Source organism: Trichosurus vulpecula, chromosome 1 (assembly GCF_011100635.1).
Source record: "Trichosurus vulpecula isolate mTriVul1 chromosome 1, mTriVul1.pri, whole genome shotgun sequence".
Classification (NCBI taxonomy): Eukaryota; Metazoa; Chordata; class Mammalia; order Diprotodontia; family Phalangeridae; genus Trichosurus; species Trichosurus vulpecula.
The window spans coordinates 521764529-521784992 of NC_050573.1; the positions used below are offsets into that span (position 1 = coordinate 521764529).

At 45.2% G+C, this 20464-nt stretch overlaps 1 protein-coding gene across 1 annotated transcript; it reads right to left on the reverse strand.

Moving 5' to 3' along the window:
• Positions 1–1242: 1242 nt before the first annotated feature.
• ZNF48 (zinc finger protein 48) lies at positions 1243–6697 on the reverse strand. Its single transcript, XM_036741384.1, has 3 exons — positions 6631–6697; positions 4457–4550; positions 1243–3804 (listed from the first exon to the last, which is right to left on the reverse strand). The coding sequence occupies exons 2-3, from the start codon at positions 4533–4535 to the stop codon at positions 2003–2005; spliced, it is 1881 nt and encodes a 626-aa protein (XP_036597279.1). The 5' UTR covers positions 4536–4550; positions 6631–6697; the 3' UTR covers positions 1243–2002.
• Positions 6698–20464: the final 13767 nt, after the last annotated feature.

Below are 20464 nucleotides of genomic sequence, written 5' to 3' on the forward strand. Positions count from 1 at the left end.
TTGCTCATCCGCGGGATCTGATTGGTCTCTTCGTAGGGCGCGATTGACCTATCCAGGCCCACCGGCCTCCACACAGCCAGAGAGACCCCTGCCGGGGACACCGCCCACGCCAAAGTGGGGAGGAGGATGGCAATCTAAGCGCAGCGATTTGTTAGAAACTCGTTAGAGGCGGGATGACGGAGAACAACTCCTCTGTGCCAAAGGCTAAGTGGTCCACAGCCTGCCAAACAGCCCGAGTTCGGGCCTCATTGGCTGGGGCTTCGCCCTTCTAATTCAGTAAATTCATCTCCTCCTCTGCCGAACCGCTCACGATTCCCACCTAGCCGAAGTGAGCCGCCTGTAGTTTTGGGCAGGGTCCGCTTTTCAGGGACTGGTCTGGTTACGGGTTTGCTTGTACGGATTCGGAGCCAATTTCGCTCCTGCCGCGTTTAACTGGTGAGGCGGACTCGAGCTCTTCCTCGGCCGGGCGGCAGACGAGGCGGGGCCGGCGACCCTTAGGGCCGATTGCTCCATTTGTTTCCTCCCCGCAGCGCCAACGTGCCCCGTCGCCATGGCAACAAGCCCCGCCTTGTGGCTCAGCGGAGGATGTTAGGGCTCTCCCTCGTGGGTGTGGCGCCCGGGACAGGGGGTCCCAACGGCTCCTGCGCTTTAAGGCCCCCCCGGGGAGTTCTAAACACTGGCAGAGCTTCGGACTGCAGAGCTGGAAGGGGTCTAATCAAATTTTGTACCTGGTCTGGTCCTGCCCTCAGCGTGCCTACAGTCTAACGGGGGAAGCTGCAAGCAAACAGATAAGCAAACAAGTAGGGGCGGGGGTTAGGAAAGGCTTCGTCTGAGAACCTGAGGAAGCCCCCAAGCAGTCCTGTGACTTACCCGTAACCATGGCTAGTATGTTGGAGGCAGGAGCTGGGCCCAGTCTTTCCCAAGCCGCCTGCGTACTAGTCTAGGTAAAGCCAACTTCTAGCAGAATGTATAGCTCCTTGAGAACGGTGGTCTTCATTTTGTTTTGGAATCCCTGGTACCTTACCTTGAAAATAGCGAGCACTTAAGCCCTTGAGGAATGAATGTGTTTGAAGTCTACCTGCTGTCTCCAATAGAATGGAGGCTACTGGAGATCAGGGGCAGATTCGTTTTTCTTTTTGTACCCCCACCACTTCCAACAGCAAGTAAGACGCTGCACACTGTTGACTATTTCCTGTCTCTTCCCCACCCCCTCAATCCCTGTACAAAAGGCTACACAGTTTGAAGACAAGAGACAGTTTATTGGAAATGAGATAGTGTCAACAGAGATCCCAGAGATAAAACCCTTATTGCCTACCTAGCTCTTTTTGGGAGGGGAGGAGGGGAGAGGAAGAGTTCTCCTTTAAGGTTCATTCACATTGCTAGGCCTCTCCCCTGGTGCCAGTATGCTTTCTCCACCCATAGCCACCTTGCCCCTTCTTCTGTCCTGGGGAACTGAGGACTGGACACTGCTACTCTTCATCGTGTGCATGAAAATGACTCTACAGACCCATGAGCAGCAGGGCCTGAGATGTGTGGTTTCCCCAATTACTTAGTAGACTGGTACTACTATATTACAGTCTTCTCAGGGTCCCTTTCATCTAAGGTCAAGAGGCTGCAAGGTGGCTAGTTGGGGTGAGTGGGCCCGTGTACTTGGCCCGCTCAAGGATTGGTCTGGCTTCACTGGAACACTATTTTAACTCGGCCCCCCAAGCTAACTGGTTCAGAGGAATAGCCCTGAAATAGAAGTCAAAGCCCCAGCTGGCAAAGAAGACAGTGTGGGTACTTCCCCACTGGTCTTCCCCCCTTGGCAGTGTAATGGAGCTCTGATGTCACCAGTGGGGAACTCTGGGAGTTGAGAACCCCTCCACTGACCTCCTCTTCTCTGGCTCTCTGCCTCCTGACTCTCCTTTCCCACTGCACGGTTATCACTTCCCTTACTCCCCACTTCAGGCAGCAGCAGATTCCCTCCCATCCCCCTTCTGGACCCATCTTTCTGGCTCCATCACTCCAGTCCGGTCCCCAGCTCGGTCTTGGGGGGCCGAGCTCTGGCGGGCCCTGCTCCATAGGGTCGCAGTGCTAGGTGCCCACGTTGGTGCTTGATGCGGGCAGAGCTGTCCCCAAAGCCCTTGCCACACTCTGCACACTTGTAGGGTTTCTCACCTGTATGAGTACGCCGATGCTTCACCAGGTCTGAGCTTCGAGGGAATTCTTTCCCACAGTACCCACAGGTATGAGTCCTACTTGTGCCAGGTGGCCTGCCCCGAGGCCGGGGAGTGGGGGCTGCTGGGCCAGGAGGGTTGTGGGGCCGAAGGAGGGCTGCTGGGGGGGTTGGCGCTGGGCGGGCCCGTTCACCACGGTGGGTGCGTAGGTGCTTGACACGGGCTGAGCTGTCAGCAAAGCCTTTCCCACACTCAGGGCACAGGTAGGGCTTTTCACCTGTATGCACACGGTGGTGCTTTACCAGGTCTGAACCTCGCCGGAATCCTTTCCCGCACTCGGGACATTTGTGAGGCTTGTCCACTGCTGGAGGGGGTGGCTCTCCAACCTGGGGGCCCTCGGGCTCTGGCTCTAGACCAGGGAGGCCAAAAGGGCCCTCCCCAGGATGGGGGGGACTACGTGGGACAAGTGGGGGACTAGGGCCATGAGGAACTGGTAGAGGACTTGAGCTGGGGGGTGGGCTGGGACTGTGGGGAGCCAAAGGATACCCATGAACCCCGAAAGCCTGCGGTTCCAGGTGGGTGAGGCGATGTCGCAAAAGCGTAGAGCCGAGGCTAAAGGTTCGGCCACACTCAGGGCAGCCATGGGGCCGCTCACCACTGTGTGTTCGAAGATGCTTGACACGTGCTGAGCTGTCAGCAAAACCCTTGCCACATTCCGGGCACAGGTAGGGCTTTTCACCCGTGTGCACACGCAGGTGCTTTACAAGGTCTGATCCACGAGCAAACTCCTTTCCACACACATCACATCCAAATGGTTTTGGCCCCAAGTGGCTGCGTTGGTGGCTCAGGAGGCTGCAGCTCAACACAAAGCGTTTCCCACATTCAGGACACATGTGGGGCTTGTCCTTGGGTCCAGCTGCTGAACCTTGTGGGATGGAGGAAGCAGCCCGGGCCACTCGCCGGGATGCCACCGTACGTGGAGGCCGTTCACCTCTGTGCGTCCGCTGGTGCTTAATACGTGCTGAACTGTCCCCAAAGCCCTTGCCACAGACAGCACATTTGTATGGCTTCTCACCTGTGTGTGTGCGTTGATGTTTCACCAGGTCTGAGCTCTGCCGAAAGCTCTTGCCACATTCACCGCAAATGGTGGGGCGCTCGCCAGCAGGAATTCGAGGTCTTGGAGTCCTAGGTGGGCCTGGAGCTGGTGGGCGGGGCCGGTACGGCTTCTCACCACTGTGTGTTCTCTGATGCTTGATGCGTGCTGAGCTATCCCCAAAACCCTTACCACATACCCCACACTTGTAGGGCTTCTCCCCCGTATGTGTGCGCTGGTGTTTCACCAGGTCTGACATTTGCCGAAAGCTTTTCCCACATTCACTGCACACAGGTGCCCTCTCCCCAACCTGTGCCCTCCGTGTTTCTGAAAGAGGTCTGGGAATTCGAGAATGGGGTTTCCCATGGCTTGCACTTGCCCATATGTCTTCCCAGGTCCCATCCGGTTCTAATTTGATGGCGGTATCTCCGTCATCCCGGCCTGAAGCCACATCGTGAGTTTCCTTGAAACCCAGGCCAGATACCTGTTGGGGGTCAACTTCAAAATCCAGACCATCATGCTGAGGGTGATCTTCATTCTCACTCCCCATACCTGTTCAAAAGAAAGGGGAAATTGCAGACTCTGCCCCTTAGCCTCTCAGCCCCTTTGCTGGATACTCATCTCCTCTAGAAAGCCTTCCTGGAACAAACAAACACAAGTGATCTTTCCTTTCTCTAACCTTCCACAGCATGTAAGATGCTCACCTGACATTTGCCACCTGTTTCACTTTGGCACACCTTCAAAATTTGTGTGTGTGTGTGTGTGTGATTTCCACTGAGGCAAATCACAATCTCCTCTCTATACCTTAGTAAACAGTCTTCATCAGTTGTTATAGCTGGAAAAAACCCATCATCTGGTAGCCAGTCTCTGTCACCAGGCCTGTACTAAATAACTATTATTATATGTATATTTAGCACTTTAAGGTCTACAAGGCCCTTTCCTCACAGCTCTTCCATGTAGCTAGTGAAACATTTCTGGGTTTTCAAGGACCTGTCAGGGCTGGTGCTCTATCAGCCTAGTTTTCCAAAACCCTTATGATATGACGAAACATCACATTAAGATTTCAGCATAAGAAAGGGTGTTGGGGATTATTTCTTTGGGATGTCCCATCTTCTCAAGCAGACTGGAAACTATTTGAGGGGCCTGCCCATACACCTTGTTGTATTCAACGTCTGCCAAATAACTGATGCCATGTTACCTTTACCTGTTCGGGTGCTTTTGAGGAGCTCCCTCTCCTCTGAGCCTTGAAGATCTGGGTCCCATGGCTCAGCCCCTTGCTCCATCCCAGGGAGGATATCCTGGACAGTTAAAAAAAAAATACCCCTTAGGGGCCACACAACCACGCTAATTTCTTCTGCTGCTTCCTACTGGCTCAAACAGATAATTTTATCCTGACCCGGGCAGCAAGTTTTTCTTCCACAGTAACAATCAGATAGTTCATGTTTACCAAGTATTTTAAGGTGCATAACCCATATTTATATAGCAATTTAAGGCTTACAAAGCATTTCCCTCACAACAGCAGCATGAGGCAGTTCATGCACATATTTTTAACCTCCATTTTAAAGATAGGAAATGGAGAGTCAAAGGATTTAAGTAATTTAGGATGAGAGAATTTGGAGCTGGCAAAGGTCATCCAATCCAAGAGTTCTTTTTTTTATTTTTTTTGAGGAGGGAAGGCAGGGCAATTGGGGTTAAGTGACTTGCTCAAGGTCACACAGCTAGTAAGATCAAGTGTCTGAGGCCGAAATCCAGGAGTTCTTAACCTGAGGTCTGTGAACTTTTTAAAAAATATATTTTGAAAACTACTTCATTATAATTGATTTCCCTTGAAATCCTATGTTATCTTCTGTATGCATTTAAAAACATTCTTCTTTACTATGTGATCTTGGACAAGTCATTTTAACCCTCTGAGCCTCACTCTGCCTTCATCCACAAAATGGAGATGTCAACAAGCATTTGTTAAGCATGTAGTAGGTACTACAGTAGAGACTCAAAGAGAAGGCAAAAAACCAGTCTCTGGCCTCAAGGAGCTCTCAAGCTAATGGGGTCAGGACAAATTACTGACCAACAAGACAGATATAGAATTGGACATGGTCTTAGAGAAGCTACCAACCATAAGGAAAGGGTTTCATGCAGAATCCTATCATAATACTTTGAACTATCAAGCTCACTGAGTTGTGAGGAAAGGCCCATGTACGCCTGAAAGCTCTCATTGAAACGTGAGCTGTTACTTTTATTCCCGTCTGGCCTTGGCTGTTGGCTAGCTGCGTACTCTTCCATTTCATTATTTGCAAAATAGGGAAACTGAACTAAAAGACTGCCAAGGCACCGTTCACTCAGGATTTTACAATGTAAGTTCTGGAATAGGAACTTCACCAAAAAACCCAACTTTAAAGTTCTAATACGTTTGGCAGTGACAAAACAAAGTGATTTCATCCACAGTGACTGAAGTTAGCGATCACTAATAAATATCTTACACATCCCCAGCTGCGGAGGAATCAAGAATTCCAGTGACTAGTCTTGCTATACAAATTTAGAAAACTGAAAACAGTTTTCAATTTTGCCTAATAAGTATCAAGTTTTTTTTTTTCTTAGCTCTCTATGTATATTTGGAAACCAACCAACCAACCAAAACACTAATAAGAAAGCCAGGAGTTACCGATGTGCCAGGTACTGTGCTCAGCCTTGACAGCACACACGCGAAAAAGATAAAGAACTCCTGGATCTAGTCCAACCTCACGTCAAGTCAACCAGCCTTTATTAAGTACCTAACGTGCCAGGCACAGTGCTAAGCGCCGGCACCCCTCCCCCCGGTTAAGAACCTCCAGGTCTAGTTCAACCCCAAAGCGAGTCAGCAAGTATTTATTTATTAAACGCCTACTGCCTACCAGGCAGTGTGCTTGGCTGTGGCAAAGGGGGGGGGGGGCGGGGAAGGTGAAGAGCTCCTGGGTCTAAAGCATTTATGGAGCGCCTACTATATGCCAGGCACTGTGCTAAGCGTTGACACCAAAAGCAAAAGTGTCGAGCCCTGGGTCTGGTCCCACCTCGAGTCACAGTGAGCGCCTACTGTGTGCGGGGCGCTCCTCCCCACCAGGGCCAGAGGCCCAGGGGCCGGGGCTGCCCTCCCCCCCCTCCGGCCGCCCAAGGTTCCGCTCGAAGGGCGGCCGCTCGCCCCGAGCCTCCCACGACCCCGGCCGCTTTCCGTTTAACCGCAGGCGGCCGCTCGGCTCCGGCACGAGCGTGGAGATGCGGGGGTCCTCCCGCGCTCCTCTCTCAGTGACAGCAGGAAGCTTAGCCTGTATTGGCCGCGGAGGGCGGCGAGTCCGCGCGCCCCGCCCCGCGCCCCCCGCCCCAGCCCTGCCCCCAGGACCCCCTCACCTCGGCTTGGCCTCCAGGCGCTCCTTCGCGTCCTCCCTGGGACCCCGGCGATCCCGCCGCCTCGCTCCCCCCCGCCCCTCCCACAGGGGGTTGTCCCTCCTTCGGGTCCCCGCCCCCGGCTTGGGGGGAGCTAGCAGAAGTCGGAGAACGGGCCGCCCTACTGGGCCCAGGGACCCGGAGGTCTGAGCGGAGCGGGCGGAACTAGGGACCCAGGCGTCCGGGAGGCTGAGAGCCAGGTGTGGGGGCGGGGACGGGAAGCGGAAGCGGCCTCCTCTCCGCGATGGGGCCGCTCTAGAAGGACGAGGCGGCCTGTCTCGATGGTGCTAGCCCGGCTAGCGGCTGAGTTGAGTGGCTATGGATGCGATCCGGCCCAGCGGAGGGAGGGGTCAGGAAATGGCCTTCCGCCGGCCGTGGGGCCCCTCTAGGCGCCGGGTGGTAGCCCGAACTCGGTGGTATTAACCGGTTCACGCTCGCTGCAGCGCCACAGGAGCCGGAGCTGGACGGGGAGGGGGTGGGGAGGAGTTCAGCCTCGGCCGGCCTCGGGGGTGGGGGGGTTAGGGTGGGGGGGGACCCTCCTTCGGTCTCTCCGCCTGACTCTGCCCCTCCAGGAGAAGCGGCAGGCAGGTCAGGGCCAAGAGACCCTGACCCAGGGAGAGAGAGAGAAGCAGAGACCCGGGAGAGAGATAGGAAGACCAAGGGAGAGGGAGACAGACTGGGAGACAGCCCGGGAAACTGGGAGGAAAGAGACAAAAGGAGACGGAGACTCAGAGATAGGGGAAAAGTGGGGGAGGGAAGGGGAGGAGAATCGAGGCAGATAAGGATGGCGAGCGGGAGACGGAGGGGAAAGGGAGGGAGGCAGAGACAAAGAAAGGAGGCGAGAGACAGACCCAGAGACCCGGGACCCGAGGAAGGGGGTGGGGCTCGGAGGCGCGGGGAGACGGACGGGGAAACTGAGACCCCAGGAAGGAGGAGGCAGGGTCGAGAGGGAGACAGAGGCAGAGAGGCAGTCAGAAAAACTAGAGACCCGAGGGAAGCAGAGGCTGGGCAGAGACAGACAAAGGGAGGAGACAGAGACCGAGAAACAGAGACATGGGGCAAGAGGAAGGGGGTGGAGCTCAGAGACAGAGACAAAGGGGGAGCGAGAGAGACAGAGAAGCTGGCTAAGGGGAGGGCAGAGACTGTCAGAAACCGAGACACAAAAGACAAAAGAGATAGGCAGAAAACAGAGCCCAGAGGAAGGCGGTGAGGAAGAGACGGGCGAGGGACCAATCCGAAAGCAGACACTGAGTCACAGAGACAGGGACCGCGATCCCCAGAAAAAGGCAGAGACAGACAGACTGGCAGAAGGAGGCTGAGAAGGAAACCGAGACACAGACAAAGGAAGTGCTGGAGACAGAAACAGAAACCCAGACACCTAGGGAGACTGGGACAGTAAACTGGCTTCCCACTTTAGGCAGAGCCAGGCCGTGTCCCCCGAGCAGTGGGCTCCCTGGGACCAGAAGCGAGCAGAAGTCAGCCTTGGCCTGCCTTTGTGGGGGAGGGGGGAATTCTAGTGGGTGGATGTTTGAGACAAGCAAGTCTATCATTATGAAGATAAAGTGAGATAATAGATGGGAGGAACTCCAGATAAAACAAGTTTTAGAAATTATTCCAGCGCCAGATATTTATGGTTATCATTGGTCCTCTGTGTACACACACAAGTTCCTGCATGTGGGGGAGGTGGTCAGGCTGTTGGTAATGCTAGAATGGTGTGGACCAGTCCATAATACACCAGGTTAGAGCCGGAGTGGATAGTATGAGGCTCTGGAAAGACCCAGACAGAGGCTAAGTGAGGATGGAGCCAGTCTTTCCCTCCCTGCTGGGGCTGGTTCAGGCCCTCTGTGATGGTTTCTCTGAGGCCCCTTCCCATGAAACGTAGGGGCTTTTATCATGTAGCCCTTTTGACATGGGCAAAAAGCTGCCTCGAATCCCATCCCCGCTCCCTTGCATCCTGTTGAACTCAAAACTATGGCATACTTCCAACCTCATCTACTTTCTACTAGCCCCCAGAGCTGAGCATAAATTTTTCTCCTTTCGATTCAGATAGGCCAAGACAATTAAAAAAAAAACCACTTAAATGTCTAGCGTGAAGGCAGGCAATTAAAGAAAAATCATTTAAGTGCCTAGCATGAGCAACCTTTTAGGTAAGGCTGAGCATACAAAGACAAATATGAAACAATCTGTCTTCAAGGAGAATATGTTTTACTGGGAGATACAGTACATATACAAGAAAATACAAATATAAACAAGGTGATTTCAAAAGGGGGAGCTATGAACTAGAAGGGATCAGAAAAGGTCTTGTGGTATAAAAGCTGGTACTGCCCTCCTCTGGCATCAAGATAGCTTTTGCAAGGAAAGCCTGGACTGCCTAGAAGTTTAAGGACACATCTCTTCTCTCCCACCATATCAGGACACCATGGCTTTCCACAAGAGTTTTGCTTTCCCTGTTCCCATCCCACCCCCACGTAATAATGACTTTCTCCTTTTTCTCTGCTTGTCTGAATTCTAAACTGTCATTCAGGAACCAGCTCAAAGTCTCATCTTCTCCATGAAACCCCTGCTTGTCTGAATTCTAAACTGTCATTCAGGAACCAGCTCAAAGTCTCATCTTCTCCACAAAACCCCCACTAACTTTGCCTGTGTCTTCCTAGTCTGGAAATTGGACCCTTTATTTGGGGCTTAGCATGTATGCTGCCTACAATTATCATGTGACACCTGTGGGCTGCCTGGGCCACACTGGAGTACATGAGGGACCCTGGAGATACTCTTGCAAGCAGTTCTCATACTGCCAGCCTGTATTTTGTCCAGTGAAGAGGCATAATGTTTCAGCTGTACACCAGGTGGCACTAAATTCAAGCCGCCAGCCAAATGGTTGCTTGCAAGGCTCTTCTGCATGCAGGCGGGAGCCACTGAGCTCAGATTAGCTGTCCCAGTTCTAAATTTAGACTGGAGCAAGGGTTTTTAACCTGAGTTGGGGGTGGGGGGGAAGGGGCGGTCCATGGATCAGAGGAGTGCATGAATGTAAGATGGAGGGGGTGGAAATTTACATCTTTATTTTCATTCACCTCCAACTAAAATTTAGTACTTCAGTTATTTAAAAACATTATTTTGAGGATTGAGGCTTCACCAGACTGCCAAAGGGGTCCAAGGTACAAAGAGCAGTTAAGAACCTCTGAACTAGATGATAAAATATTGCTTAAAAATATTTTTAAAATGAGAAAATTTGTGGTTCTGTCTCTACATCTGGGCTTTCCTCTTTGTTGAATGACCGTCCATAATCATTAGATAGAGGTGAGCAACATGTTGTGGTCAAATAATTTATTAAGCATAATGAAAATAGTCAAATGTTCCTCATTGAAGCCTAAAACCCCATTGTCTCTCCAAACTCCTTACTACCTTCCCCAATCTTTGGGATATCTAGGGAAAGGTCCTAAACTCTCAATAGCATAGAAATGTCCCCTTGATCCCAGCTCTAGAGCTCAGAGTTGGAGCTAGTAAGGGAAGGGAACCTTGGGGAGAGAGCTTGTTTTCTCTGCCCCTGACTCACAATTTCTCCAGAATTCACAATAGCTGTCAGTTACCAGCACCTGGGGGCTTCTTCTTGCTCCATTCCCTACTTTTTGCTCCCCATCTGGGTCACTTCCATAGCACCAACCTTTATACTGATTCTGGATTCTGAAGGTTGAGGCTCTGGACGTGGCCAACAGCCTCGGTCTGGTCTCAACTCTGTTATCTTTAGTGCCCGGCATATATAGTAAGTTATTTGGTCAGTTGATAAGCATTTATTGAATCTTTACTGTGTGCCAGACACTGTGCTAAGCCCTGGAAACACAAAGAAAGACAAAAGGCAGTCTCCTGCTCTCAGGGGGCTCATGTTCTAGCAGAGATGAGACAACGTGCAAACAACTATGTGTAAACAAGATACAGGATAAATTAGAAATAATCAGCAGTATTAAGGCACTAAAATTAAGGAGGGCTGGGAAAGGTTTCATGCAGAAGATAAGATTTTAGCCAAGACTTGAAGGAAGCCAGAGAAACGAGGAGACAGGGATAAGATAGAGCTTTCCAGGAATAAGAAACAGAAAAAATACCTAACGTCAGGAGACAGAATGTATTGCAAGGATTCCCATGTCCCAGGATCACAAAATGTATGGAAGGGAGTAAGGTGTATAAAGACTGGAAAGGTAGGAAGGAGCCAGGTTATGGAGGGCTTTAAAAGCCAATGAAGGATATAATATTTAATCTTGGAAGTAATAAGGAACCACTAGAGCTTATTGAATAGGGGAGTGGCATGGTCAGACCCGTGCTTTGTAGGAAGTTCAATTTGACCGCTGCATGGAGGGTAGACTGGAGCGGGGAGAGACTGGAAGCAAGGAGACCAACCAGCAGTCTATTGGAATAGTCCAGACTTGAGATGATGAGGGCCTGATGGAGGTGGCGGTGGTGCCTGAGAGAAGGGGGCATATGCTAGCGTAGGTAAAATTGACAAGACGACAGATTTGACAGAGTGAGAGGGTTGAGAGAGAGAGAGAGAGAGAGAGAGAGACAGGACAACACTCAAGTGCTTAGTGTCTGCATTGGGAACTTTGGGCAGACTGACCAAGATGAGGAAAAGCACCTTCAGGGCTCTCTACAGGGGGCCCAGCAGAAAAGTTATAACATATGCAAAGGGAACATCTTAAAGATTCTAGCAGAAAGACTTCCAGGAGCTTCGAGTTACCCTCTTTGCTACATATTCTCTAAACCTGATCCTTAAATCCCTCTAGACTCTGTATGTATCTGTGGTAGATAGAATGTGTCAGACTTTGGGGGAGTTGTTTCGTAATAATTGTACCACCAAAATAAATCCTCGTTTCCAAAAACTAAGTCAGAGTGGTTCACTGATAACAACTGATAATTGGGGGGAAGCACTGAGCTATAGCATTAGAAAGATACCCTCCTTCTATCCCTCAGGGTTAACCCTAAAGCTTTGAGGAAACCCAGCCTGCCAATTCAAGTGGGGTCCAGAGCATGTGCTGCAAATATATTGAGAGACACGATTATTTCTCTCATATTAATAAGCAATGATTAATATTATGGACATCCCAATTTCCTTTCCTATTTCCTCATTCTCTACTAGGTCAAATCAGACTCTGAAGAATAGGGAGATGATGAGATTGGATTTTAACATTCTTCTCTGATTAAAGAGTAAAAAGAATTTAATTTAGGTGACTTTGGGCCCATTGTGTTCTACCCAGGCTTGAATGAGAGTAGGGATGGAAGCTGGGGCAGATCCTTTGTCTAGATTGCACAGGCTGGGTTGTGGTCTGGGAGTCACATCTCCCCCCTCTCCCCATCAGAATAGGCCCACCTCTCATTATTTATTCTCTCATTAATTGTTAACCAATCAGGGTTCATTGCCACCTTTCAGGAACACCCACTTTTCCAAGGGTATGTAGGCAGGAAGAGGCCACCATGCCATGAACCCGCCTTTGGTTTATGAGAGACAGCAAGTGACTTTCCTTTTATCAATTATTTGCTGGCTGTAATTAATAAAATGATTAATTACCCAGAAATCCTATCTCTCAAACTTTTTACATGTCACAACATATACAATAACTTTAACATTTTTGCAGGGAAGCCTAGTCCTAGCATGGGCATCTAGGTAGCATAATGGAGAGAGCGCTGGGCTTTGAACCAGGAAGACTTGTCTTCATGAGTTCCGATCTGGTCTCAGACACTTACTAGCTCTGTGACCCTGGGCAAGTCACTTAAACCTGTTTGCCTCAGTTTCCTCATCTATAAAATGAGCTGGAGAAGGAAGTGGCAAACTGCTGCAGTGTATTTGCCAAGAAAACCCCCAAAGGGGTCACAAAAAGAATCAGAAATAAGTGAAAGGACTGAACAGCTGGAGGCATCAGCAAAGGTTTTATGTGGAAGGCATCCCTAACAATAGACACTGTACATTCGAATAGTACCTAGGCCTATAAACAACAATAATAAATAATGAAGTGTTTTAGAAATATTTTATCCTCAAACATTGGCTCGTGTGATCCTTGATCTAGATCATGAGGTAGGTAGTATGGGTATTATTGTTCCCAATTCATAGACGGACAAATGGTGGCCCAGAGAGGTAAAATGAACTGCCAGAGGTCACAGAGCCAGCTCTTGAACTCGGACTTTTGATGGTCTTTCTTCTTTCTACGCTACAAATTCCAGAGTCATTTTCACTGCATTATTTCCCACATTAAAAGCAGAAAATTTCACTGTCTGATCTCTATCTATCCTATCCACACTTCCTTTTATTATATGTGTGTGCCTGTTAACATAAACCTTGATAAGCTCAATGTATAAGAAGGCACAGGAGAGAACAATACAAGGTATGTTGGAAAATATGGGTTAGGGCTGAGAAATGAAAGACCAAAGACTTGTTTGTTACTGCATGTGAAATCTCATAACAGGAATACTTGTTCAAAAAGAAAATCAGACAAGCACAGAACAATACCATCTCAAATGAATTTGATTACCTAGACCAAAAGGAAATGACTGGTTATGAATTTACGAGTCTTTTCAAAAATGGTTCTACAGTCAGACCACAGGTTGGCTAGAGCAAAGTAAAAATGGTCAAATTAGAAGGAAGGCTAACGGTGATAAGATAGTGTATATAATTACATTTGATTTAACCTTGACCTATTTAAATGAACTTTGAGTCTGAAAAATGAAGAATGGATAAAAGCAAAGACTGGATTTGAATAGCACCATTTCTTAGAAAGTTTATTGGATGCAAAAGTTACTATAATAAGGAAACAAAAAGATCCAAAAAAGTCCAACAACCAACTGCTGGATCCCTTTGATAAAACAGAGACAGGATTATCAAAGGCAACATAGGTTTAAAGTACAAGTTCATTTGCTCAGTTTCCAGAAGAGGATGTTTATGAAGCTATTCCCTCAAGAGACATGGAACATCAGCTGAAGAGAAAATGAGCTTGCAAATAAACTAGAGAATCCCAAGATAATTTATATGTGAACCCAGAAGGAGGAAAACAAACATATGTGGAAGAGAATCATATAGGATAAGAAGGCATGGAAGAATTTTGATCCGTGCTAATGGAATAAGGAAATAATGGATTTATCTAAGTATCTGGCTATGTGTGTAAGAGACACATGATTATAAATGGAGTGATTTTTAGTGGTTACAGGGAGTCAGTCAACAAGCATTTACTTAGGGTTTTACTGTGTACCAAGCATTATGCTAATCCCTGGTGATACAAAGAAAGACAAAAAATGAAGTCCCTGTCCCCAGGGATTGTATATTCTAATGGTGGGAGACAACATGCAAACAACTATGTACATACGAAATACATCCATATAAATGGAGGGTAATTTCAGAGGGAAGGCACTAGAAGGGATGGAGAGGGCCTCCTGGAAAGGCTTCCTGAGCTGAGTCTTAAAGGAAGGAGATGAGGAGGGAGGGCATTCTGGGGATGAGGATCAGATTAATATAAATATGACTAGTAAATAAACAGTCACATTTTACATAAAGTGGGCCTACCCCATATATCACCATGTGCCTGGTTTTACCTAGAGGTACCTAGCTCAGTGCTTTGAACACAGTGGGTGCTTAATAAGTTATTACTTAATTTACTTTAATAAGTGCTATAGGAGGTCTCAATTTTCAGAAATGCCAGGAGAATCCTCTTCTTCACCCCCCAAAAAGCCCAACTCTCTTATGGAGCAGAATTCCTAGTTTCTTTCAAAGATGAGCTTAAGAACCACTTTCTACATGAGACTTTTTTGTACCTCTTTTTGGCCCCATTACCTTGTATATATTTTGTATATGCTTATATACACAGTCATTATCTGCTTGCTTCTGGACAGCCTAGTAGGAATTTTGAGGCTGTGTCTGTCCATGCATTGACCCATTGCTGAAAGAACCTGGCATTTTAGGATGATATGGAAAATCCTGAGTGGTCTTTTGTTCTTTTCCCCACCTCATGGTGACAGCAAGGGTGGTTCTATTAAAAGAAAAAATCAATTCCAGCTCTGGTCTTTTTGGCTATGACTCTCCAAGTGGCAAGGTATAATTACAATGAGAGAAGGGATAGGAAAGAGTCATTCTCTCCTATGGTATCTTGTCTATCTGGCAGCTTGTACTAGGAGCTGCAACTAAGAGAACTTATGGCTAGGACCCTGGCAGGCCTTGCCTCTTTTGTGTTTCCTTTCTTTGAGGAGGTGACCTTATGAATTCAAAAGATCCAGAGATTTGTCAGTGGGCTGGTGCCAAGGGTAACTTCTATATCAGAGTACAGCCACCAAAAAGAAGATTGACCCAAGCTTAACTGTTTGAATTGTTATCAGCCAAGCGAAACATAATTTGCTAGTAGTGGCCCAAAACTGTTTTATATCTTGATAAGGCTCAAATAGTGGCTTACCTACCTATAACTGTAGTTATCAGGTAAGTTACTGAATTCTGTTCTAATCAGTCTGTTAAGGTGTACTGTTGTTCTTATATACTCAGCATTCATTTTTGTGAGTAGAAATAAATTACCTCTAACATACTAAATTCATACTGTACATGGAGTACCTATGTTACTCTCTGGTTTTAGGGAAATTTCTAGATTTGGCTTAAATTTTTTTTTCAATTAACAAACATCTGTTGTTATTGTGGAAATTATTCACTTTACTCTGCATCAGTTCATACAACTCTTCCCAGGTTTCTCTAACTCTGTTTCCCTTCATCATTTCTTAGGACACAATAATATCCTATTATATTCATATACCATAATTTGTTCAGCCATTCCTCGTGAATGTCCCCTAAGTTTCCATTTCTTTGTCATTACAAAAAGATCTGTTATATTTTAAAAATTACATATCAGTTCTTTTCCTCTTTCTTAGATCTTTGGGGCCTAGGACTACTAATGGCATTGCTAAATCAAAGGGTATATACAATTGAATCCTTGAATACTTGTGAGCCATAATTAGCAATGTCCCTGGGACGCCAGGGTTAGGGCTAACAATGATTAGGTAAAAGGTCAGAGAGTGTTTCCTGGGGCCCAGCTGAGTGATCTCTTGGTACTAGAAATAAATGTACATGCTGTTTCCCTTGAATTTAAACTCCTTGAGGGCAGGATCTATTTTATTTTTGTCTTTGTTTCTCCATTGCCTAACAAAATCTCTGGTGCACAGTAGTTGCTTAATAAATAGTTGTTGACATTAATTGATTAATTGGCACCAGGATCCATATTCAAGAGAAGGAGAAAATAAATGGTATTTTTCCAAAGGTATATTATGGGGCTGGAGGAAAAAAAAAAGAAGAAAAGAAGAGCTGGGGAAAGGAGAATAGAAAGAAGACCTAGAAGTTTTGTCCTCATATTGCTTGGAAGAAATGGAATAGAAGAACACGAAAACCCTAGAAACTAATCTTCACCTTGATTTAAAAATTGCATGGGAAGAGCCATTAAGAATATCAGGAAGAGGAGAGAGGGAGAGAGAGAGAGAGACAGAGAGAGAGAGAGAGAGAGAGAGAGAGAGAGAGAGAGAGAGAGAGAGAAGCTGCCCTGCTTCCTTTTTCTGCTTTGAATGATGGAGAGCAATGGGAAAACATAAGCTTGGAGCACAGTGTCTGTCAGAGGAGTCCTTATGTTCAGGACTCTAACAATTTGGGGGATTTACATACCTCTTTGGGACTCAGAGTTGCTCCTCTAACAGTCTCTAATTTTCTTCCTCATTAGACTATAAGTTCCTTGAATGCAAGGACCATTTATTTCATTTTTGTATACATAGGTTATCTCAAAAGTCTTAGTGCGTTTTAAAGTTTTAATAACTTCAGCAATATAAATGCTACAAACTTACAAAAATGTCATTGGAAATTTCATTATTTAAATTTCTTTTACACTTATTTAGTTTTGTGAATTTTGAATTATAACACTTTTTAATTTTGACAAGACAGGGCTTTCTGTCATTCTGCATTTTGAGTGCAACAATTTCTGGATGACACTTTCTCAGACTGGTGGATCGGTAGAGGAGGTTGTCTTGTTAGACCACTTTGAGTCACCTTATCTACCTTTATTAGGTTTTTGTCTTGTGGAGTTATGTCAAAACTGTAGTGTATGAAGGAGAACCTTGTTCTTTGGATTATCTGGAGGCTGAGATTACAAATGAAATTCTTTCATTCCCTGAACAGCAACTGATGAAAAATTTTACAGAGTTCTAAAGCTGAATAAGCAATATATAGCACAAGAGAGTGGTTGAGTTTTAATAAGAAATGTATCAATATTTTAAAATTTCACATAATTACCCTTTCAAAATTTTTTGTGTGTTTGTAGGCTTTATATTTTGGTTTTATTGAAGCTTAAAAGTGCACTGAGACTTTTGGAACATACTGTGTATTCCTAGTGCTTAGCACATGGTAGGAGTTTGTTTATTGATTAGTTAATTTTCTTCTTTAAAAGTAACCAACTTGACTATGAAGGGAATTAATGGGAAAAAAATGTGAAGGAAGGGAGCCTTATCTATCACTGGCTAAGAAATAGAGTGGTAGATCAGTGGAATAGATTAGGTATGCAATACACAATATTAACTGACCATAATAATTTAGTGTTTGATAAACCCAAAGATCCAAGCTTTTGAGACAAGAACTCACTATCTGACAAAAAATTGCTGTGAAAACTGGAAAACCAATTTGGTAAAAACTAGGTATAGACTAACATTTCATACCCTATACCAAGATAAGGTCAAAATGAGTACATGATTTAGACATAAAGGGTGATAACATAAGTAAATTTAGAGAGCATGGAATAGTTTACTTGTCAAATCTATGGATAAGGGAAGAATTTATGACCAAATAAAAGATAGAGAGCATTACAGGATGTAAAATGGATAATTTTGTTTACATTAGATTAAAATATGTTTGCACAAACAAAACTAATGGAGCCAAGATTAGAAGGAAAACAAAAAACAAGGGGGTTGGGGGGAATAGGAGGGGGGAGGAACAGAGTTTATAGCTAATTCTTTGATAAAGGCTTCATTTCTCAAATATATAGAGAATTGTGGCAAATTTATAAGAATATATGCCATTCCCCAGTTGAGAAATGGTAAAAAGATATGAACAGGAAGTTTTCAGATGAAAAAATCAAAGCTATCGATAATCATATGAAAAAAATGCTCTAGGTCAGGGCCTCTTAAACTTTTTTCACTCATGACTCCGTTTTGCCCCCCAAATTTTTATGTGATCCCAGGTATATAAGTATATAAAATATGTATGCAAATCAAATATTTGCTAATAATAAATCATAACCAAATTTATTTTAAAACAATTCTTTGGCATATATATAATTTTACCATTTATTAAAGATGAAAGTTAATTTGCATACTAATGAGATGGATGCGCTTGTTTATTTTTACATAAAGAATTAAGTCTTGGTGAAATATTTGATACTGCAGGATATATAGAGCATCTTCCACATTTTTCAGAGTTGATCGATATTTTAATTTCATAATCACCAATGCTGAGAACACTGTTTTGCATAAATGGCAAAAGTATGTTTGGGCCATTTCAGAAATTGTTGGAAATTCTGTCCTAATCCCAAGCCAAAATTCAATTAGTGATTTTATATGTACAGTAAAAACTCTGTACTTCATAACATACAAGTCTCAAATCTGAGCCGAGGTGTTTCTAGAAGTGTTTGTCGGTGTTGAGTGGCGTGATGACATGTGCAGTGCAAAGTGTGCAAGTTGTATGTTCAGAACCAATGCTTCAGCGAAGATGTGCGATGGATTAGGGGCAAATGCTGCCAGAAACACCTTGGATTCATTATGTGTTTGATTTTGAATTAATCTTTGATCATTGTGCATTCAGAAACCTTTTACTGTTGCCAAATTTTTTGAGACCCCTCACATTCAGTGACATGATCCCGTGTGGGGTCACGGCCCACAGTTTAAGAAGCGCAGCTCTAGATCACTACTGGTTGGAGAAATGTACATTAAAACAACTCTGAGATGTCATCTTATACCTATCAGATTGGTTAATGTGAGAGAAAAAGAAAATGACATGTTAGAAGGGATGTGGAAAAATTGGAACACTGTTGGTAAAGTTGTGAACTGATGCAAATATTCTAAAGGACAATTTGGAACCATACCCAAAAGGAGATAAAACTGTGCATACCCTTTGACCCAGCAATAGCACTACTAGATCTGTATCCTAAAGAGATTAAAAAAAAAAAGGGAAAAGGACCTATACACACAAAGTATTTATAGCAGCTCTTTTTGTGGTGGCAAAGAATTGGAAATTGAGGGGAATGGCCATCGATTGAGGAATGGCTAAACAAGTTGTGGTACGTGATAACTGTGCTGGAATACTATTGTGCTATAAGAAATGAGGAGCAGGGTGGTTTAAAAAGAAAAAACCTGGGAAGACTGAACTGATGCAAAATGAAATGAGCAGAACCAGGAGAACATTGTACACTATAGCAGCAATGTTTTATGATGATCAACTATAAATAACTTAGCTATTCTCAGCAATACAATAATCTAAGACAATTTTGAAGGACTTATGATGAAAAAATGCTATCCACTTCCAGAGAAAGAATGGATGGAGTCTGAATGAAGATCAAAGCATACTTTTTTTTAAAAAAACTATTTCTTTGTGGAGGGTTTTTCTTGATTTGTTTCACAGCAAGACTAATATGGAAATGTGTTTTGCATGACTGCACATGTATAACCTATATCAAATTGCTTGCCTTCTTAATGAAGAAGGTAGGTAGAGAGGGAATTTGAAACTCAAAATTTTTAAAAAATTGAAAAAATAAAATATTAAAAAGTATAAAAGTAACCAACTCTCTTTTACAGTATTATTACTGTATGTGGAGTAAGTGAAGATGAGTACCATGCAGCTATTTCCAAAGAAAGTTAAAAAATCCAGGCATGTCATGTCCTGAGAGTCTCAGACACAAGGGTTACAATAATTTACCATATCCCATGTTGCTTATAGCATTGAAAAACACTTTCAAATCCATTATCTCATTGGACCTTGACAACACTCCAGTGAGTTACTTCAATCCCCATTTGACAGAGAGGAAAATGAAGCCTACAAGGGGGAGGTAAATGACTTGCTTAAAGCCATACTGGGAGTTAGCAAGAAAGCCAGGACTGCAGCCCATATCTCTCAACTCCAAGCCTATCACTTTCTTCCCGTACCCCTCTATGGTGACCATTCTAGCTAAGAGGCTGCAGCCTGTGTCTATGGCTTTCCCACAGAGGATATCCGTAAAGGAATGCCACACTTCCTGCTCCTTGGTCAGATAAGCCAGTGAGTGGGTCAATATCACATGAAAGTCTTGATGGATTCGCTGCTCCCTCCAACTCTGTACTCCAGTTTTATTCCCATAGGTTCATACTCTCAGAATAGAAAGGTTCTTCAGGATCCAGATAGTTCTACCTATTCATTGTGTACTTGATTCTATCTCTACCACTTAGGGCTCCGTTTAGTTATTATCCATGATCAGCTTTGGTTCCACTCGGTCCTATTCTGACAGATTAAAGCACAACACTGTTCCCTGGCTTCTCTCTGTTTTCCCCACCAAAGGGTATCACCCTATGAGAAGGATGTCTCTTCAATACCCTCACAAAAAGTTGATGGGAATGAGGAGGATCAAGAAATTTAAGTATATAAAAAAAGAAATTTAAGTATATAGAGGAGAAAGGATGGATAAAAATCATGACAATTTTGTAAAAGGTATGAACTCCCCAGTTATTGTTCCTTGAGTTCCAAGGGGTCAGATTTAGGGTCCCATCTTTAATCTCCAAGAGCCTCAGGACT